Source organism: Labeo rohita, chromosome 20 (assembly GCF_022985175.1).
Source record: "Labeo rohita strain BAU-BD-2019 chromosome 20, IGBB_LRoh.1.0, whole genome shotgun sequence".
Lineage (NCBI taxonomy): Eukaryota > Metazoa > Chordata > Actinopteri > Cypriniformes > Cyprinidae > Labeo > Labeo rohita.
Genome location: NC_066888.1, coordinates 25874785 through 25898460, shown reverse-complemented (window position 1 = coordinate 25898460; position 23676 = coordinate 25874785). Strand labels below are relative to the sequence as shown.

Below are 23676 nucleotides of genomic sequence, written 5' to 3'. Positions count from 1 at the left end.
AAAATAATAATAATAATAATAATAATTAGTATTATTATTAATAATAATAATAATAATAATAATAATTATTATTATTATTATTATTATTATTATTATAGTTTGGGGACGGCATATTTAAAAGAAGATTAAGTACGCGATACAGATTAAATACCGACACGATACATTTCATTATAATGTAGGCTAAATAATAAATTACAACTGCAAATAATAATAATTAATAAATAAGTGTTGTTATTATTATTCTTATATTATTATTACTGTTGTACTTTTTTTCAACAGAAAAAAATATGCATCAACTACTATGTGTGAAACATAAAATAATTTCGGCGAATGGCAAAAAATGGCCAAAGCTTTATTTAGTGAGTCTCGTGGGGGATACAGAGCGAACGCTCTCCCCTCCTCCGCCATGTGATGACGGACAGACTGTATCACCGGAGCGATGCTTGAAGTCACTCTCATCAGCAACAAAGCGAAGCAACAGCAGCAGCAGCAGCACTGACGTAAACCGTCCACCACATCACCGGAACCATACGGAGCCGGACCGACACCATATCGTCTCCTCCGAAGGACGTCTAGGATGGAAACGGAGCGCTGAGAGAGACTGGGATCGTGATGATGCTCGGACTCCAATTCACGGCAACATTTGAAATGCGCGTTAAATGGAGACTCATGACAAGAGATGCTGCAGGGTGCCGCATTGCCTGGCCGCTTGATGATGGTAGGATAGAGCAGCGCTTTTAACCGTGATGCTCGTTCTTAGATGCTTTTGGGGTGGGATTTGTAGTCGATTGAATGCCTCCGATTTGATCATACGCAAACTAAAACTAAGATTTCAGCCTGCTTAAGCCATACATGCATACACATATACAATCGATGAGCACGACCACATGAATGTACGTGAATTTACGTTGCAGAGCAAGCATTAATAAACCCACAATACAGGTGAACTCAGAAGAGGTGAACTAACAGTGTCATAGCTTACACTCAGGACCATCTCCAAAGTCAGGTTTTTATTTGCAAGCACTGCAGCGATAGGGCTCTTTATGATTGGTATTTTCATCATCAGCTACATAGGGAATATATAGTGATAGTGCATACGGTACAGTATAGTCAGTCTTGGGCCAGTGCAAGGACAATGACTCATTTACAGGCAGGCCTGTCTCCAGAAACCCTGGAGAAAGCCAAGGTGGAGTTAAAGGAGAACCCCGACACTTTGCATCAGGACATACAGGAGGTGAGGGACATGATCATCACCCGTCCAGACATTGGCTTTCTCAGGACAGACGACGCTTTCATCCTGCGCTTTCTTAGAGCCCGGAAATTTAACCATTTCGAGGCCTTCCGCCTCCTGGCCCAGTACTTTGAGTACCGGCAACAGAACCTAGATATGTTCAAGAACCTCAAGGCCACCGATCCGGGGATCAAGCAGGCTCTGAAGGACGGATTTCCTGGGGTTCTGTCCAACTTGGATAGATACGGGAGGAAGATTCTGGTTCTGTTCGCCGCCAACTGGGATCAGAGCAGGTAAGGCGTTATCGGATTTTGGCTAATGGTGGGTAATGATGCGCACTGTCAGAGTTGTCTTTTCAGCACAGGTCTTCTGTCATTCACTAGAGCGTGATGTATGGGATGTAAAATGTGTTACCTTTGGTTTAAACTTAACATTACAGTGTCCATGTTACACATATTGCATGTTACTATTTGTGACCCTGGACCACAAAACCAGTCATAAGTAGCACGGGTATATCTGTAGCAATAGCCAAAAATACATTGCATGGGTCAAAATGATCAGATTTTCTTTTATGCCTAAAATCATTAGAATAATAAGTAAAGATCATGTTCCATGAAGATATTTTGTAAATTTCTTGCTGTAGGAAATCAAACTTAATTTTTGATTAGTAATATGCATTGCAAAGAACTTCATTTGGACAACTTTAAAGGAAATTTCTTAATATTTTTTTGCACTCTCAGATTCCAGATTTTCAAATAGTTTTATCTCTGTAAAATATTGCCATATCCTAACAAACCATAAATCAATGGAAAGCTTATTTATTCAGCTTTCAGATGATGTATAAATCTCAATTTCAAAAAACTTATGACTAGTTTTGTGGTCCATGGTAAAAAAAAAAGCATTTTTTAAAGAACATTCATACAATTTTCTTAAGAAAATTTGATTTAACCTTCCAAAGGATGCTGTCCCAGTTGACAGGTCTTTTAAAAGACATTCTAGCCATTATGGGTGTGATCATCCAAGCCTGACCCCTCATGACCTTTGACCTGACCCAATATTTGACATGACATTCCTTTTTATGTTTTTATTTACAGTACGACAACATAAATTCAACAACAGATGTGCTAAGTACCTGTGGAATATGTCTGTTTTAAAGAATGGATAACTCTCTCAAAATGTGTAATCTTGTTAAAAAAAAAAAAACAACAAAAAAAAAACATTGTGACCTTGACATACAGTCAAGGCAGTTTAAGCATCTCTGCTCTGTTGTCACATGACAAAATAGTAACTTTGAATTTGGCAAATAGGAGGTATTTATGCATTTGTTAATGCATTTTGAATCAAAACTGTACCCATATATAGCTTCATTTAGTAATATTTCAACAGCCTATAGGCTTGGCTGAGAGTTCAGACCCAACAAAGGTTAATCGATCAACGTGTCCTTGAGTAAAGCACTTCATCCCAGGTTACTCCAGGGACACTGTCTATGCAATAAATGCACTGTAAGTGGCCTGCATAAGTGATCTACTAAATGGCACATTGCACAATGGCAATTGCTGTGTGCATAAACTAACATAAATACTAGTATGTTACTTAAATGTAGCCTAAAGTTTCTGATTCACCCTGTAATGTACAGTGGCCTCAACAATATTTGGACACTTAAAGAAATAGTCCACCCATTAAAATTTGCTGACATTTTACACACTCTCAGGCCATCCAAAATAGATGAGTTTTGTTTCATCGTCTGAACAGATTTGGATCAATTTAGCATTACTTACTCACCAATGGATCCTCTGCAGTGAATGGGTGCTGTCAGAATAAGAGTCCAAACAGCTGATAAAAACTTCACAATAATACACAAGTAAACCACACGACTCCAGTCCACCAGTTAACATCTTGTAAAATAAAAAGCTACGTGTTTCTAAGAAATCCATCCTTAAGGTGTTTTGAAACCGTTGCTTCCAGCTAAAATATGAGTCCTCATTCTGTAATATTGCTTTTTCCAGTGAAAAAGTAATCTTTTCTGAATCAGGAGAGAAATATGAACACATATGCTTCATTCTAAACAAATATGTGACCCAATTTGAGATGTATACATCAGCTGAAAGCTGAATAAATAAGCTTTCCATTGATGTATGGTTTGTTAGGATAGGAAAATATTTGGCCTGAGATATAACTATTTGACAATCTGGAATCTGAGGGTGCAAAAAAATCACCTTGAAGTTGTCCAAATTAAGTTCTTAGCAATGCATATTACTAATCAAAAAATAAGTTTTGATATATTTACGGTAGTAAATGTACAAAATATCTTCATGGAACTCGATCTTTACTTAACATCCTAATGATTTTTGGCATAAAAGAAAAATCGATAATTTTGACCTATACAATGTATTTTTGGCTATTGCTACAAATATACCCGTAAAACTTATGACTGGTTTTGTGGTCCAGACCGGAGTCATGTGGAATGCTTGTGGATGTTTTTATCAGCTGTTTGAACTCTCATTTTGATGGCACCCATTCACTGCAATGCTAATCACATTCAATGCTCAACTACTCTTCTACATCCTGAAGATGAGTAAATTTTGAGCACATGAATTTTTTTTGTGAACTATTTCTCTAAATCATACTTAAATGTATAAATATCTTTGAATTATTTTGAGCAAAAAGCTCTACTATAATTTTTCTTGGAGGCATTTTGTATATAATTCTATGACATTTATACATTTTAAGTTTCTAAATACTTTTAAATGGCAGTACATAAATATGTGCATTAATTTGTTTAGGCACTGTGCATTGATGTATGAGATTACGCAAATGATAAATATACATGTTTTTCTTCAAATTTAATTTGCTTTAATGCTGTGCGAAATCATGCCGCTAACTGTTGGTGTTTAGTCTCACCTCTTTAGACTGAAGAGTACATAGTGCTCGAGTCCATATCAAACAGCCTTTGAATTCATGCCAGTCGCACCATTGCCTCGGATGGCAGGGCTCTTGGCATCCTCTCACAGGAACAATGTGTGATGAACACTAGGGTCAAGTCGTGCCTGATTTGCTACATTTATTGCAGCGTTATGGGAATGTAAAGCCCTATAGAAGTTTAAACAGAAATTCTGACCAACATGAAGCAAAATTACTCAGTAACTGTATGAAAAATGTGTATATATCTGCAAACTTAGGAGAAGTTCACTTCCAGAACAAAAATGTACAAATAATGTACTCACCACCTTGTCATACATGATGTTCATGTCTTTCTTTCTTCAGTCTTAAAGAAATTATGTTTTTTGGGGAAAACATTTCAGCATGACTTTTATGGTGCCCAGAGTTTGAACTTCCAAAATGCAGTTTAATTGCGGCTTCAATCGATCCCAAATGTGGTTGTAAATGATCCCGGCCGAGGAAGGGTCTTATCTAGTGAAAAGGTCAGTTATTTTCATAAAAAAAATACAATTTAAATACTTTTTAACCTCAACCGCTCGTCTTGTCTTGCTCTGCCTGAACTCTGTGTATTCTGGTTCAAGACAGTTAGGGTATGTTGAAAAACTCCCATCGTATTTTCTCCCGCAACTTCAAAAATCATTTCAAAATCTTCCTACATTGCTACAGAAGTACCGATCCAGTCTTTGCAAAGTGAACATGCAAAGGTGGTCAAACACCCTTAACAAAAAAGGTAAAACAGCGATGTAGGATGATTTTGAAATTTTGGGAGTTTTTCGACATACCCACACTGTATTGAACCGGAAAGAAACAGAGTTCAGGCAGAGCAAGACAAGATGAGCGTTTGACATTAAAAAGTATATGAATTGTATTATTTAAAGTGAAAATAACTGACTGTTTCGCTAGATAAGACCCTTCTTCCTCGACTGGGATAATTTACAACCACATATGAGATTGTTTGAAGCCACATTTGAACTGCATTTTGGAAGTTCAAACTTGGGGCACCATAATCCTGAAATGTCAAAAGGTATGAGGTTCGGTACTTTCGGTACTGAATTTTTAAAAACGTCCATTTCCCGCTCACATTTGAGAGCTGTTGAGCCGATTTTCAAACATCGCTGATTGGCCATAGTGTTCACGTGCTCAACAGACATGACTGTGATTGGCTACAATGATAAGCGCTTCACACTCCTCACCGAGCGCTCGCAAATAAGCACAATGGGAGCGTTTGAAAGCCACGTGAGTCAGCGGATCCCTAATACATCTGCATATAGACAGATCCGCTGACAGATGCGGCTTTCAAACACTCCCGTTGTGCTCATGTGTGAGCGCTCGGTGAGGAGTGTGAAGTGCTTATAATTGTAGCCAATCATAGTCATGTCTGTTGGCCTGTCTATGGCCAATCAGCGATGTTTAAAAATTGTCTCAACAGCGCTTAAATGTGAGCAGGTTTTTAAAATCTCAGTACCGAAAATATCGAACCCAGTACCTTTTGACAACTCTAAAAGACATGAATATCTTGACAAGGGGGTGAGCACATTATCTGTAATTTTTTTGTTCTGAACTACTCCTTTAAGTATGTCATTGTTTGTGAATACTTCTAAAGGCTTGTGTTTCTCTGCAGGTACACTTTTGTGGATATTCTGCGAGCTATTTTACTTTCTCTGGAGGCAATGATAGAAGATCCCGAGCTACAAGTAAATGGATTTGTCTTGATCATTGACTGGAGTAACTTCACTTTCAAGCAAGCTTCCAAGCTCACTCCAAGCATGCTGAGATTGGCAATCGAGGGCCTGCAGGTAACACAACTGTCTGTTTTTCATTTCATATTTATGTTTGTTACAATGCATTCTTCTAATTTGTACCTTCATGCATCTAAATGTGTGTTCTTGGAAGCCATGGAACATCAAATATGTAATGTTCATAAAATGTGCTTCAGGCTTGAATAATGAGAAGTGCATAGGGAAATTCTGCATGTGAGAGGCAGAACAGGTGCTTGTAGAGGAATCCCTTTCCTGTCAAACATTTGCCATTCTCTTTGAGTAACATGAACGGGAGCTGACCCAATGATCTAACGCACGGGAACACAATCTGCATAGAAATCGAGAATGGGTATTGTGCTTAATTTACATCATATTTATCAAACCATAAAGCAGTTTTAATGGCTGGATGCGGGTGCAATGGGGAAACGTCAGTATTGGATGTTAATAGTTTGGAGTTATTCAGGTTCTTTTTATATTAGTACGCATCTTTTCTGAGATCCATTACCTTTCACTGTAATGAAGTAAAACACATTTTTGACTTATTAGTGGTGCTCATACTTAGGTTTAAGGATTTAAAAAGTATCGTTGTAGCTTCATAACATTACAGTTGAACCACAAATGTTACATGGACTATTTTAATGACGTCCTTACTACCTTTCTGGGCCTTGAACGTGGTAGTTGCGTTGCTGTCTATTCAGGGTCAGAAAACTCTTGGATTTCATCAAAAATATCTTAATTTGTGCTCTGAAGATGAACGAAGGTCTTGCCAGTTTGGAACGCCATTAGGGTGAGTAATTAAAGACAGAATTTAATTTTTGGGTGATCTGCAGCTTATTTTAATTTTCTTGGAGTTTTGACCAACATTTTTCACCTTTTGAATGATGAAACAAGCAAAACGGTCCCATATAGTTACACTGAAAGAAGTTAAGTAATATCTATGCATCACTCACATTGCATAAAATGTACAACTTACACTATTTTAACATCGCTATTAAACATAACCGAGCAGCAATTGTCCTTTGTGCTATAAAATGGTCCCTGTGCATTTAACAATAACTAATCTGCGCCTAGGCTCGTCCATTTTCAGAAGCAGCCTCTTGAAAGCTCTCATTTAGACATCGCTCCTTTGAGGAGCGCTTGGGTCTGATATGACATGTAGGCAGTGCCGAGTGAGGCCTGTTGACTGAATATTAATGTGGGTCCATGATGAGCCTATTCCACATTCCAGTGCCTCTTCAGACAGATTAGCTGGTGAATAATTGATCGCCGCCATTAGCATCTTGCATCCACAATGTGCTGTTCACATTGAGTGGGACATCGCTTTTGTAGCCGTTTGAAAGGGAAACAATAGCGTAGATTGAGGGAAAACAGCCACAGCTAATTAGTTACAGTTCAAAAGAGTGCTCAGCAGCTAGCTTGTCAGCAGAAGTCACGATTTACATATGTAAATATTTACAGGAATTCAAGTTTTTACTTTTTTGAGCAGATTCACACGCATAAAAAGTTACAAAATGCAACTTCTAGGATGAATGCATTTACAGATATACACTACTACTGTTCAAAAGTTTGGGGTTAGTATGATTTTTATTTTTTTTTTTTAAAGAAATTAATGCTTTTATTCAGTAAGAATGCATTAAAATGATCAAAAGTTACAGTTAAGACATTTATAATGTAAATTATATATATATTTCAAATATTAATACAACTTCAAAGCTCTTTTGAACTTTTCATTAATTAAAAATTTATTTTTTTTTAAGAATCCTGAAAAAACATATATTATGGTTTCCACAAAAATACTGAGCTCTGCTGTTTTCATCAGTGATAAAAACAAGGTTTGTACAGATACTGTAAAAGAAAATTCCAGGACTTTTAAGGACTTTTTTGATCTTCAATCAGAGATCTCCCTTATGGTTTGATGTTTTCTACTGTTTAAGAAAAAAAATCTGAATCAAATGATTTGTGATATGCTCTCTAAAGCAAAAGATTTGCGAACCCACTCTGAAGTTCTAATCAAAATCAAATGATTTGCGATCCATGCTCAGAAGTCCCAATCTGAATAATGATTCGCAAACCATCATTCCAGATCAGGACTCAGATCAGAGCACTGATCACAAATCATTCAATTCACAGAATGATTCAAGAACCCGCCTGAAGTCCTGATGTAAATCAAATGATTTGCGCTATGCGATTTGAAGGCCCAAGCTGAAGTAAATGATTCACGATACGTGATCGGATTGGGGTGCTTCGAAACAGCGAATCATGTTGCGACACAATGGTTTTTAAATGGTTTTTAAAATCATTAAAAGCGATGTCGAAATTCGAAAATGAATAGCTCTTTTAATTTGATCTGGTTTTTGCTAGTGAATCGCTTGAAATGAAAAGAAATCACAAGCTTGCCTCAACTGGAGCGGTTCCAGCTTAAATGACTCACTCAATTGATTTGGTTTATGTGTTCCTGTTTTTGTTCCTCAAGCGCTACTAATTCAAGCACTACTTTTTTGATCTTCAATGTGAACTGTTTAAGAAAAAAAATTGAATTCCCTATCTGAATCAAATGATTCGCTATATGCACTCCTAGGTTCTGATCTAAAGCAAAAGATTCACGAACCTGCTCCAAAGTTCCAATCTAAATCAAATAATTCAAGAACCACGCTCCGATGTCCCGATCTGAATAATGATTCGAAAACCATCAGTTCAGATCAGGACTCAGAGTGCAGATCACAAATCATTCAGTTCGCAGGATGATTCAAGAACCTGCTCTGAATCAAATGATTCACGATACTCAAAGTTCCGTTCTAAGTCAAATGATTTGAAAACCCGCTCCGAAGTCCGGATCTAAATCAAATGATTCATGATACGCGACTTGAGGTTCTGATCTAAATCAACTGATTCGCAATACGTGAAGTTCTGTTCTAAGTCAAAAGATTCATAAACCCGATCCGAAGTCCTGATCTAAATCAAATGATTCATGATATGCGATTTGAATGCCCGATCTGAATCAAATGATTTGAGATACAAGATCCGATTGGGGTGCTTTGAATCTTTTTAAAACATTTTTTAATGGTTTTTAAAATCATTAAAAGAGATGTCTAATTTCAAAAAATGAATGGCACTTTTAATTTGATCTGGTTTTTGCTAGTGAATCGCTTGAAAATAAGTCACAAGTTTGCATCAATCGGAGCATCATGATTCACTCAATTGACCTAAAGTAATATAGTCATAAATTTACACACCCTCATGCCATTCTAAACCTGTATGACTTTCTTTCTTCTGTGAAACATAAAAGAAGACATTCTGAGTAATGCCTCAGTGTATTGTGTTCCTATAATTAAAATCAGTTGTTCTGGGCCCCACTGGTTTTCACAAAAATAGTTGACAATTTTTAAAAGTATCTGTTTTTGTCATCTGTAGATGAAAGAAATGCAGGTTTGAAATGTCATGGAAATAAATATGATGGCATTTTCATTTTTAATTGGTTCATCTGTTTCTGTTTTTGTTCCTCTTATTTCATAGATACACTATCTTTTAATAATGTAAGCACTCTTCAGGAATATAGCTATTTTCAAGGGTTTTCCAGACCTTAAATTTCAAAGAGTCAAATTTAAGAACTTCAAGCACTTTAAAGGAGAAGTCCACTTTCAAAACAAAGATTCACATATACTGTACTCACCCCCTTGTCATCCAAGATGTTCATGTCTTTTTTTCTTCAGCCGTAAAGAAATTATGTTTTTTGAGGAAAACGTTTCAGCATTTTTCTCCATATAATGGACTGATATGGTGCCCCGATTTTGAACTTCCAAAAAGCAGTTTAAATGCGGCTTCAAACGATCCCAAATGCGGTTGTATACAATCCCAGCCGAAAAAGAAGGGTCTTGTCTAGCAAAACGATTGGCTATTTTTATTTAAAACATACAATTTAAATACTTTTTAATCTCAAATGCTCATCTTGCCTGCTGAAGTACCGACCCAGTCTATGCAAAGTGAACATGCAAAGATGATCAAACACCCTTAACAAAAAAGGTAAAACAGTGATATAGGACGATTTTGAAGTTGAGGGAGAACATGAGATGGGAGTTTTTCGACATACCCTAACTGTCATGAACCGGAACAAAAGCAGTCCAAGCAGAGTAAGACAAGACGAGCATTTGGCATTAAAAAGTATATAACTTGTATTTTTTAAAATGAAAATAACCGATTGTTTCGCTAGATAAGACCCTTCTTTCTCGACTGGGATAATTTACAACAGCATTTGGGATCGTTTGAGTCCGCATTTAAACTGCATTTTGGAAGTTCAAATTCGGGGCACCATATCAGTCCATTATATGGAGAAAAATGCTGAAATGTTTTCCTCAAAAAACCCAATTTCTTCACAACTGAAGACAGAAAGACATGAACATCTTGGATGACAAGGGGGTGAGTAAATTATCTGTAAATTGCTGTTCTGGAAGTGGACTTCTCCTTTAAGCACGTTGAACCCTGTAATAATAAGAAATATTTATTAAGCACCAAATTAGCATATTAAAATGATTTCTGAAGGATCATTTGACACTGAAAACTGGAGTAATGGCTGCTGAAAATTCAGCTTTGCATCACAGGAATAAATTGTAACTTAAATATGTTACAACAGAAAAAAAAATTAAATTGTAATAATATTTCACATTTTTTACCGCAATTTTGATTAGATAAATGCAGCCTTAAATGCAGAATAAGAGACTAAAAAAAAATCTGAACAACTTTTGAACAGCAGTGTATGCTGACAGCGTTTTCTAAATGCTTATATAGGTCAGATGATGAATGCTAGAATGAGAGGTGTGATGCCCCGTGGTTCTGTTTTGACACTGACAGACCCACAGTATGTACATTGAGTCATTAAACATGATGTTTAGAGCCAGAGGGGAAATTGCACAGCTCTCCGACCCAAAAGCGCGGGGTCATGTGAAGCGTTACATCAATCTGATGGCATTGTTCATATGGACATCTGTCTGTCTCAATCATCAATGTAATGAAGCATCAAAACTATTTTTTGATGGCTCAGTGCTTTTTGGTGTTTTAGCTTAGTTTATTGTCATAGCAGTGAGTGAGCACATATGACAGAGAGAGACATGGACAGAAGGACTAGGAGAGAATTCTTAAGTCCCTTATGTTCTCTGTTCATTTTTAGTTTTTTCTGCTGAGTCCATTTGATGAGCTAAAATCTGTTGCTATTGAAAATATCATGTATGCTTTTCCAGGCTGAAAAGAACTAATGGATTCTTCTTAGAAAACCTCACTGTTTGCAGGCATTGCCCAATGTGTGTTTTATTTGAGGTAATGTGTGTTTATTGTTAAATTTACAGTAGAGTAGAGCCATCTACTGTATCATTTATGTTCCCTAGCAAATGGTGGCTCAGAAAAAAGCACTTGATGCACAGAAAATGGCTGTTCTTAGCAAAATCAATAAACAGAAACATACTCCTGAGTCGAATAGAAGTGAGAGAAAGTGGTCTTGGCTTTCCTGGAGCAGTGCTTTGTTGTTTCAGCCTCTGTTGTTTGCTTCTGTGCTTTGGACATGCCTTTTGTCTCTCTTAGTCTTGAGAAATAACCCACGCTTGGCAGCCAATCACAATGGGCCAATCTTCCCCAGCCCACCCCATGCCGAGTTTCCCTGGCAACCTGTCCAACCGCCATGCTATGCACCCTCCAGATGGGCTGTGCTCACAGAGAGAGAGAAACGCACTCATGTCACTCAGCTACCGTGGCCGTATGTGCTTGTTTCTATGTAGGGCACTTAAAGTGCATCTTAGAAAGCACAAGAAGTTCATTGTCCTGACAGATTGACATGCATCACATTGGTGCATCCCCATAAAAAAGACATTTTATTGCACTGTAAGGGTTTTTTATTGCTGAGACTGACATGAGTTGTTGGAGCATCAGCAACTATTTTATTCTATTTTATTTTATTGTAATTTTTTTATTATTATATTTGTTGGTATTAGTTAGCAAACTGAATGACCTTCCAGAACATTTCCCCACTGTGCTAGTTTCCAACTGTTTTTGCCAGACACAGTTTATTAAACACAACTTGACCTTTTTTGACATGTTGGAGTATCAGCAATGATTTTATTTTAGACAATAATAATAATAATAACAATAATAATAATTACATTTCCAACAATAATTTACATTTCCAATAATAATAAATATATTTCATTTATAGAGTGCTGTTTTTAATTTAATTTAATTTTTTATTTAATTCTATCTAATTTTGTTTTATTTTATTTTATGTATTAGTTGTTTGCATGTACTTTAGTTTAGCAACCTGAATTACCTTACATAATCTGAAAAATATCTTTCAGAACATTAAGTTTACACAGTTTTTGCCATATATAGTTTATTAAACACAACTTGACCTTTTTTGACAACATGCCCCAAGACTTTATTGTCATTTTTATTACAATTGCAAGGTTTTTATTGCTTGTCTAAGAATGGTGTCAGTTGTTGGAGTATCAGCAATGATTTTATTTTATTTTAAATAATAATAATAATAGATGTTATTTATATAGTGCTATTTATTTTATTTTATTTACATTTATTTTAATTGTTGATATTAGTCATGAGTAGTTTTTTTTTTATTGCACTTTAAGCAATAAAAAAAAGCAATTTGTTAGCCTCTGGTAATATCATTTGTTTGAGTATTAGCAATGATTTTGTTTTAAAACTACTATTACTACTATTACTAATACATTTCATTTATAGAGTGCTGTTTTATTGTTTTATTTTATTTATTTTTATTTTTATTTTATTTTATTATATTAGTTTTAATTAAATTCCATTAATTTTTTTATTTAATTACTTTTTTTTTAAATTTAAGATTTAGATTAGATTTTATTTTATTATTTTATTTGTATGTTGGCAGTTTAGTAAACTTTGTAACCTTGCATAAAGAAATCCTTTGTTTTATTATTTTATTTTATTTCATTTTATTTTTTATTTTATTTTCAATTTTATTAGTTTAAATTTTATTTAATTTTTGATTTAATTTAATTTTATTTTTGATTTATTTTATTTTATTATTTTTTATTTTATTTGTATGTTGGCAGTTTAGTAAACTTGGTAACCTTGTATAAAATCAAAACCTTTGTTTTATTATTTTATTTATTTTATTTTATTTTATTTTTATGTTGGCAATTTAGCAAACTTGGTGACCTTGCATAAAGTCAAATCATTTAAGTCTTGTTGAATGATGTACATATACCCATCATTAAAGAAAGAAGTGAGTGAATCATATTCAACAGCTTCACTGCTTTTGCCACAAGAAATGTCTCTTTTGTATTTGTCTCAAAAGCCATATTATACAATGTAACATCTCTTAAAGGGATAATTCACCAAAAAATACAATTCTGTCATCATTTACTCACTCTCATTCATTTTTGGCTTAATTACAAAATAATAGCTTCAAAAGGTTTTTTGGTTTCCTCCAAAGAACCTTTCAGTAAAGAGTTCTTCAGAGAACCATTTTGTTTATTGTGTAAAGAACATTTTAGTCATCTAAAGAACCTTTTTCTCACTATATAGAATCTTTTGTGTAATGGAAAAGTTCCATGAATGTTAAACATTCTTCATGGAACAGTTGATTCCGATAAGGAACTTTAAATTCTTTCCGAAACCAATGAAGTTTTTAATTTGCATTCTCCAACCCAAAGACATTCGATTCAAGTTCATTTTCTTTGCTTGAACAGCTATGTGGTCAGGAGGTCTGTGCATTATTTATAGTGCCCAGCAGTCTTTGTCCCATAAGCAAACACAGAAAAGTGTGATCCCTGAAAGAGGGCTCCTCTCAGTCCCTGTTTAATCAACAGGGCAACTTGCACATGGAAAGAGTTTGCATCTTTCACGTCAGTTGGTTCGACTCCTCGGGATGCTAAGATCCGCTGCTGCCACCCAGAAAGCAAAGAGCTCCTACGCGTCTTGCTTATCTGGGAAACGGCACTAGACATATCTGGGCCTGCAGGACTGAAGTTAGACTAATTGTTTTGCTCTCTGCAAAGTGGCACAGTTATGGTCGCGCTCTGTTTATCGCACTAACGGGGCTGTTCTGATCTGTAGGAGAGCTGACAGCTAGTGAGTAGGGCTTCGTCTTTGTGTTAGCGGCCTTGCGTTGCTAAGCTCAGTGGGCTGGATCTGGCAAGTGTAGATAAAATGTCTCCTGTAGAGCTCAATTATTGACGTGAGCAATGGTATGTGACAGAGCGTCAAGCTTCGTAGTATGGCTTTGCGAAGTTATAGTTAATTTGTCTTAATTTTAGACACAGTATTGCTAACGGGATGCTAACTGTTTGTATGTTAACCTTAGCTTCAGAAAACATGGCTCATGGACCGCCTGATGTATATTACACACAAAAACGTCATGAATGGCCTCAAATCTGGCTGTTATGCAATTTCTGTATGCAAGTGTGCAAAAATGTGTGCAAAAATCCACCTGGAAACAATGTGCTATGATAAGATTTAATAGAGCTTACAGGGGTGATGACGTTACACTACCAGTCAAAAGTTTTTGAACAGTAAGATTTTTAATGTTTTTTTTTTTTTTTTTTTTTTTTTTTTTTTTTTTTAAAAGAAGTCTCTTCTGCTCACCAAGCCTGCAGTTATTAAGTACAGCAAAAACAGTAAAATTCTGAAATATTTTTACTATTTAAAATAACTGCTTTCTATTTGAATATATTTTAAAATGTAATTTATTCCTGTGATCAAAGCTAAAATTGTGAACCAGTCTTTATTATGGTGTAAAATAAGATAAATTATTATTATTATTATTATCAATATTTAAAACAGCTGAGTATGAAATTATAGAAAATAATACTTTTATTTAGCAAGGATGCTTTAAATTGATCAAAAGTGATAATAAAGACATTTATAATGTTATAAAAGATTTCTACTTCAGATAAATGCTGTTTTTCTGAACTTTCTATTCATCAAAGAAGATTGAAAAAATTCTACTCAGCTGTTTTCAACATAATAATAATAATAAATGTTTTTTAGCTGCAAATCAGAATATTAGAATGATTTCTGAAAGATTATGTGACTGGATTAATGATGCTTAAAATTCAGCTTTGAAATCACAAGAATAAAATTTAAAATTAAAAATACTTCATTTATTTTACTGATTTAGCTGTACTTTGGATCAAATATGATCAAAATGAAGGCTTGGTGAGCAGAAGAGACCTCTTTAAAAAACTGAAAATCTTACTGTTCAAAAACTTTTGACTGGTAGTATAAATAATAATAAAATAATTTCTTTACTCAGTATTTTTATCTTGTTTTCAATAAATATCTAAAACTACATTTTAAAAAATTGGCAATGAAGAGAGATAAATGTAAAATGTAGGGATGTTTAGATGTTATTACTGGATTTTTTAAATTTAATTCAATTTTATTTTATTGTGTAAGTGTAAGTGTAAGTGTAACCCCTAGTGAAAAATAAATATACTAAAATGTATTTAAAATATAGTATTTTTAAGTATACTACAAATACATTTACATATCATGTACTTAAAGGAGAACTCCACTTCCAGAACAACAATTTACAAATAATTACTCAGCCCACTTCATTGTTGCCCCGATTTTGAACTTCCAAAATGGAAGATTCTGATTCAATGGTATGTAGCGTCGTGGACGCGCATCCCAGAGTCTGTCCTACACAAGCTTTTGTGCTTACAAAGTATACAAATTTTCCGGAAAAAATGACCAACCGTTTCGCTAGATAAAACCCTTTTTCCTCGGCTGGGAAAGGGTTTAGAGCCCTTTGAAGCTGCATTTAAACTACATTTTGGAAGTTCAAAATCGTGGCACCAATGAAGTCCATTATATGGAGAAAAATCCTGAAAATGCTTTCCTCAAAAAACATAATTTCCTCACGACTGAAGACAGAAAGACATGAACTACAAAGACATGAAATATATTTTAGGCTTAATATTAAGAAATGTGCAATGGGCACAAGTAGTACTCTATGTAATATGTTAGGTAATATGTTAATAGACTTGAGCTATACTTTGTATAAAATAAAGGCATTTAAAATATATTACTTTTTTATTACTAGGGACTGCATCAAAATTAAGCTGTGTTGAATCAGTTTTGGATGTTAAATAATCTTGGCCATAATATGGACCACATTTTATGCTGATAGATAAAAAGTCTGCCTACAGAAGACTATTTGTATTTTCGGGTCACAAAACCTTTGTTTTTCGCTTCTTAAGACTCTTAGACATCAGGTTTTATATCCAGGAATCCTGTCACTGAAACTAGGACAGCTCACTGACTCTGACTGATATGTATTATTTGGTAAGGGGGCCATGATAAAATACTTGGTTTTCCTCAGGCTACGTCTTTCAAAAGGACTCCAGCAAATGGATTTTTTTTTTTTTTTTTTTCAATTACCTTGGTGGAGTTCAGTCGTGCATCATCAGTGACTCCAGACAAGAAAAGAGATGGAGGTTTCATGTCAAGCCACCGAAACAAAATGCACAGATGAAATCATCGGTCCATCAGCTTATACAGAGACTAAAAACAACCCCATGAAGCTCTACGTAAAGCCGTCCTTTGATAAACTGTGATTCAGTGGCACTGTTTAAAACCGGTAATTATTTAACATTGCAGATTGATGTTTTAAATGGTTCCTGATTTCACGATGAGGCACTTTTAAGAGCAATTATCCTGTGGCTCTACTCCTTTCCAGTCAATCTGACCTGCTGCCAGAATCTATGTTAGCTGCTTGATGGCTTTGTATTCAAGCTAATACAAGCAAACGAAAGCCTTTTTCAACAATCCATTTGAGTGCATCACTTGACCAAAACAGGAGCATTATGTATAAAACCCAGATCACTCCCTAAGAGTCTTTTATATTTTTATGAGTAGTTCATGTAAAAAACCTTGACATTACAAAAATCAGTGTTTTTTATCTGTTTTCTGCTCAGCTGTGGTGACCTTCTGCAAAAAGCCTTTATACAGGAGTGTAGAAACAATCCGTAACGAAAATCCTTTACAAGTATGACATGCTTTTAAATTCCAGTCACTCCGGCACTTATTAATTTTTTTTATCATTTGGCCTGAGACTTTACACTGACAACTATGCATATAAAACTGCACATTTTTGTCCACAATTACTTTTAATTAGTTAATAAAATGTTAATATTTTGTCAGTGCACAAACAGTGCCGAGCATGACTTTGCTCATGAATATTAATTGTATTATGTGACGTTCATCCTGATTTTGTGAAGCTAGCTGTCCTAGTTTTGGTGACAGGATTCCTGAATATGAAAGCTGATTTCTTAGAGCATTTAGAGGAGAAAAACAAAGCCTCCCAAGAAGCCTCTTTAAAATATATAAAAATGTATGGAAGGAGTTCAGTGCAAAATGTATTAAAAGTTGGAGTTGCAGTGGCTGCCTTGAATCCATGTAAAATGGATTATCCAATATTTGTGTGTGCGCTGTGTATTTTATATACATTTATTAGAGCCTTGAAAATGTGAGCAGTTATAAGTCAAATCTCCCATGTGGTTTGAGTGAGTTGTGCTTTATCAAGTCACATTTATTTAATATAGCGCTACAGATACAATTATACACTACAGATTATTTCAAAGCAATTTCGCATTAATAAACTGTAAAACGGAGTGTTAATGTTGTAAAACAAATTCAATTTCAGCTGTAATGCAGCACTACAGAAGGCAGTAGTAGTATAATTATTCAGCTCACTTTAGTTCATTGTTTTAATTCATTTTAATATCTCACAATGTTGCCAAGTTCATTAATTATTAAGTTCAATTCAGCTATAAGCTGGTCTTTTTTTTTTTTTTTTTTTTTTTTGTTTGTTTTTGAAGTAAGCTAAGCAGACCATAAACAGTTTTAGCTTATTGGAGTATTTCAGTATTTCTGCTTCATATTTTCATGTTTAAAGAAGTAGTTCACTTCCAGAATGAAAATTTCCTGAAAATGTAATCACCCCATGTCACCCAAGATGCTCATGTCTTTCTTTCTTCATTTGAAAAGAAATTAAGGTTTTTGAGGAAAACATTCCAAGATTTTTCTCCATGTATGGTGGCCAGCGGTTTGAAGGTCCAAAGTGCAGTTTCAAGGCAGCTTCAAAGGGTTTTACACAATCCCAGCCGAGGAATAAAGGGTCTTATATAGCGAAATGATCTGTCATTTTCTCAGAAAAAGACAAATTTGTATACTTTTGAACTACAAATGCTTGTCTTGCACTAACCCGACCTCACGCGTTACGTATTACGTGTGAAATGTAGGCAGAAGTACCGACCCAGTGTTTACAAAGCAAACGTGCAAAGAAAGTCGAACGCCCTTTACAGAAAAATGTAAAACGACAATGTCAGATGATTTTGAAGTTGGAGGAGAAATGAGATGGAGTTTTTCCACTCTACCCTACCTTTTTAAACCGAAGTACACAGATGAAGAACTAACCACGCATGATTTTTCCAACGTGATTACACAATGCGTGAAGATGCGCACGTACGTCGCAGAGCTAGTGCAAGTTAAGCATTTATGGTGAAAAAGTTGTTTTTTTTTTTTTTGTTTGTTTTTTTAAGAAAATGACCAGTCGTTTCACTAGATAAGACCCTTATGCCTCAGCTGGGATCGTGTAGAGCCCTTTGAAGCTGCATTGAAACCGCAGTTTGGACCTTCAACCCGTTGGCCACTATATGGAGAAAAATCCTGGAATGTTTTTCTCAAAAAACTGAATTTCTTGCGATAAAAGAAAGAAGGACACGAACATCTTGGATGACATGGGGGTGAGCAAATTATCAGGAAATTTTCATTCTGGAAGTGAACTTACTTGCAGTTTCTCTGCAATTAATTGTAAAATTTACTAGCAATTTCTGAGTTAAATCTACACATTGTTAGTGTAGACAGCAGTACAGCTCACTAGGTTGTAGAACTGAGACCCAGCTTATTCATGAAATTTATTCAAGTTTTAAATTTAAACGGATAGTTCAATCTGTCATCAATTACTCACCCTCATATTATTCCAAACCTATAAGACCTTCGTTGATCTTTGAAACATAAATGAAGGGTGTGTTCACACTTGTAGTTCAGTTCATTTGGTTAATTTGGTCTGGACCAAAAAAGGAAATGTTACATTTGGTCCTGGTCTGCTTAGCGTTCACACTGGCATTTTTGACAGCGAATCTAAAGATACCGAACCTAAAGGCATAGTGATACATTCACAACCTTATTGGTCGGGTTGAATGGCGTATATTTCGTGACGGAACTCACCAAACACAAAATTAAAAGGTGCGTTCGATTTAAAGTGGTGCTGCAGGTGTATGACATCAAAGTACCCATTCATGGATCGGTCTGCTCAATGCCACTTTAAGTCGAATACACCTAATGCCGTCTGCTGGACTAAGCGCGCTCGTTGTTGTGTGTATATGATTTTATTTTCACCACCCACAACAAGTCGTTGTTGTTTTCTTTGTGCACAAAAAGTATTATTGTAGCTTCATAACATTATGGTTCAACCATTGATGTCTCATGGACTATTTTATCGATATCCTTACTGCCTTTCTGGGCCTCGATCATGGTAGTTGCGTTGCTCTCTACGGAGGGTCAGAAAGCTTTCGGATTTCATTTAAAATATTATGCTGTTCCGAAGATTAACAAAGGTCTTACGGGTTTGGACCGACATGAAGATGAGTAATTAATGACAGAATTTTCATTTTTGGGTGAACTATCCTTTTAATAATGCTTTTTCAGCATTGCAGGATCAGACGATGTGAATCCTAAATTCTAGATTCCAGTAAAAAGAGCATTATGGCAGCTTCCCCTCCCCCGTTAGTTACCTCTGTCTCCTCCCACTGTCACACTGCAGGGACACAGATCAGTCAGGTTTCACCAGCTCACACCAGAGTTTAGCTATTCATGTTTAATGCAGCTGAGACCTTTATCTCGCTCAGTAGTAGCAGCGGGATCTCAGAGCAGAGATATCATCGCGTGTGCTGACACCACCTGCTGGCAAATGCCTCATAGCCCCTCCTCTGAAGCGCCGGCCAATCGGCATGCGTTTGCAGCATCACCTGCTTCTGTGTCAGATCCAGTGCCAGATCTTACGCCCACAAGCCTGCGGTCTGCCATCGGACACTGGCCCGGGGACCTCTGTGGTTACGGCCCGCTTGCTTGCAGCTGTCCATCATCGGCATCACGCCAGTGGCGCCAACAACACAGATCTGTTATGATATGAGAGTCAATGAGAAGCAGTAAACAATGCCATGATGTGATGACAGGCATTGAATTTAAAAACGGCACAGTCTAGGAAAACATTAGCTGTAAAAAGCTAGGACTGTTAAGTTACTACAACTTTCTATTCATCAGAAAATCCCGAGAGATATGCATAACATTTTCCTCAAGCAGTACGACTGATTTTGATGTTTTCTTGAGCAGCAAATCAGCATATTAGAATGATTTCTGAAGAATCATGTGACACTGAAGACTGGAGTAATGATGCTGAAAATTCAGCTTTGCCATCACAGAAATAAATGACGTTTTAAAATATCTTCAACTATATGACTGTTTTTACTGTTTTTGATCAAATGAATGCAGCCTAAGCATGATGGACTGCTTTCTCAAGACTTAACTAGACACAGGTTTATATCATATAACCTGGGACTTGTAAGTCTTTACCGTCATTACTTGTGTCTTGATTTTTGTGAGCTTAGCGAACGACCGCAAGACAGCATCATTATGAAGCTTCCCGGAACTCTTGCAGTCGGCTTTATGAATATGGATTACTGTTCAGAGCAGATTAGTGAACACAGCAAAGTATTTATCAACTTTAGCAATGTGGTATCAGGAGAAATGGGAATTATGCCCACTATTTGGTGTAATCCTCTGTGGAATCGTGAACTAGACTCAAGGAGGTAAAAACTAAAAACCCTAAGGTTGTACGGCGGATTTTTTTTTCTCCTCACAAATTCTAGCAATTAAAAAGATGCATAAACATTTGTTTACATAGCATTACATACACTGTATTTTTTTTTAAAGATTCTTAGAATATATTTTACAAGAAAATACTATTTCAGTTTTTCAACTTGTTTTTTCTTCTGATCTACTAGCAATTTCTCAGTGAAAATAGCCACAAAACTTTTTTATATCATTTCTCTCTCTCTACTACCCACAGGATAGCTTTCCAGCAAGGTTTGGAGGGATTCATTTTGTCAACCAACCTTGGTACATCCACGCTTTGTACACAGTCATCCGGCCTTTCCTCAAAGACAAAACAAGAAAAAGGGTGAGATAATTTTTTAATTTTCAGAGTTATTGACTTGTGTGGCTGTTTTCTTCAATAATTTTTATCACATATAATTGTTAACTGTTGTGTTTATGTACATATGATAAAATTTAAATATTATGGAAGCCCATGGTTTGTACTTTTATGGGTGTGAGTGGATTATTAATTAAGGTTTTTTAGGATTCTTTTTTTTAAAGCGAGGACCACAATAGAAAGTTAATGAAATTTTATTGTTATCCTTGACAAGAAAGATGTAACAGTGTATTGTTACTTTTTTATGTGTCAGATAAACTCAACTCAATTCTGCCACTGAATAAAAAATTATTGCGACTTTTTATCTGACAACTTTTTTCTCAGAATTGTGATACAAACTTGCAATTCTGACTTATTTTTCATAATTGTGATATAAACTCACAATTCAGAGAAATAAATGCGAATCGCAAATGCAAGTTTATATCTTGCAATTCTGACTTCTTTCTCAGAATTGAGATATTAACTAACAATTGCAAGTTCTAAAATCAGAATTGTGAGATATAAACTCACAATTAAGAGAAATAAAGTCAAAATTGCATGATATAAACTCACAGTTGAGAGAAATAAACTTTTTTCCACAAATGTGAGTTTATATCTCGCAATTCTGACTTTTTTTCTCAGAATTGTGAAATGTAAACTCACAGTTGCGAGTTATAAAGTCAGAATTGCAAGATATTAACCTATCTCAGAAAAAAAACTTCTTTTTTTCCCTCTCACAATTGGACTTTATAACTCACAATTGTGAGTTTATATCTCACAATTCAGATAAAAAAAGTCAGAATTGGGAGATATAGGGCCCTATTATACATTTAGCGCAATGCTGTGCCAGGTGCGATGCAAGTGTTTTTTGCCAGTTTCAGTTCAATGCAGTTATCATTTTCATGTCTTACGCCTTTTGTTCAAATAGCAAATGCATTTGCACCCATTTGTTAACCCATGGGTGCGCTGGTCTGAAAACAACGTGTGTTCAGGCACAGTTCTGGTACGTTGCAGTTTTGAGGCTATAGTTTATATAGGCTATAGTCTATATAAATAGACTGCGCTTTTTTTTTTCAACATGCCTTCATGTCTTAATGGATAGTCAATCATAATAGGGCCCATAAAGTCCAATTTTTAAAAGGGGAAAAAAAGACTGGTACGTTCTCAGAATTGTGAGTTTATGTCTTACAATTCTGACTTAACTCGCAGTTGCAAGTTTGTGTCGTACAGTTCTGGGAAAAAAGTCAGAATTGCTAGTTTGTATCACGCAATTCTGAGAAAAAAACAGTCAGAACTGTGAGATGTAATCTTGCAATTGCAATGAAAAAAGTCAGAATTGTTAGATAAAAAGTCGCAATTACCTTTTTTATTTTCTTATTCAGTGGCAAAAACGGGCTTTCATAAAATACACAGGCTTTGTTGTACATGCAATAAAATAAGAATAAAAAAGCGCAGTGCATTGCTATCGAATTTAGTGCAAAACACTGAACCCTAAACAGTAAAAGCTGCAGCGTTCAGTTACTATGAAAAAATGACCAGGCAAATAACATTTTTTATGTTGTATATTTAGATTTTCATGCATGGAAACAATCTGAACAGCTTGCACCAGCTGATCTTGCCTGAGATTCTGCCGTCTGAGCTGGGTGGCATGCTGCCGCCTTATGACATGGGCACCTGGGCCAGAACGTTGCTGGACCACGCGTATGATGAGGAGACGGACTACTGCCCTGAATCCTACACCTTATCTGTCAAAGACCTGGAGAAAGATCTGTCTCCCAAAACTATGAAAAGGTCTGTTACTTGATGTTTTTCTAGCTTTTTGGTATATCTATTTAAAATATTTTTGCCTGTTTTATGCAAACATAGTGGAATGTTCAAGTATTATTTTTAAATTAAATTTTTATTTTATTTTATTTTTAGTTTAGTTTTTTGTAATTTTGCTATGTGCTTTTGTATTTTTTTATTGGCTTTGTTTTGTTTTAAATATATTTTTATTTTAGCTTATTTAACTTTTTCAGTCAGTTGCCAAGACAAAATTTTAATAAAAATTATTTCTAAAAAATTTAATTTTAAATGTAAAAAATCAGGTTTACATTTTTAATTTAATATTATTTTATTTTATATATTTTGTAATATTTTATTTTATTATAGATTTTATTTCATTCTTTTTTTCAGCCTTTTTTAGTTACTCCAAACATTTTAATAGTTTTCATTTTGTTTCAGTTAACCAAAACACTGGTGCCCATTAAAACAAGCACATGAGGTCACTGAACTGACCATTATTTGTATGTTGTTTATTTCTAATGTGCTTGTTAAATGACATGATTTGGTGGCTTGCCATGGAAACAGCATTTGCTTGTTCGCAGTCTTCATTCAAGTAGAATTATCAAGAGAGTTGCTCTGGATAACAAAAATAAGCAGCTTTGCTAGAGGCATAAAGAAGCTACAGTGTTTGTTAA

At 35.2% G+C, this 23676-nt stretch overlaps 1 protein-coding gene across 1 annotated transcript in view; it reads left to right on the top strand.

The window, feature by feature from the left end:
* The first annotated feature begins 401 nt into the window (after positions 1 to 401).
* clvs2 (clavesin 2) overlaps positions 402 to 23676 on the top strand; it is a 31739-nt gene continuing 8464 nt past the window's right edge. Inside the window, exons 1-4 of the mRNA XM_051137748.1 lie at positions 402 to 1524; positions 5793 to 5967; positions 21095 to 21205; positions 22788 to 23008. Coding sequence (XP_050993705.1) covers positions 1136 to 1524; positions 5793 to 5967; positions 21095 to 21205; positions 22788 to 23008 — 896 coding nt within the window. The 5' untranslated portion in view covers positions 402 to 1135. The remainder of the gene's footprint in view (positions 1525 to 5792; positions 5968 to 21094; positions 21206 to 22787; positions 23009 to 23676) is intronic.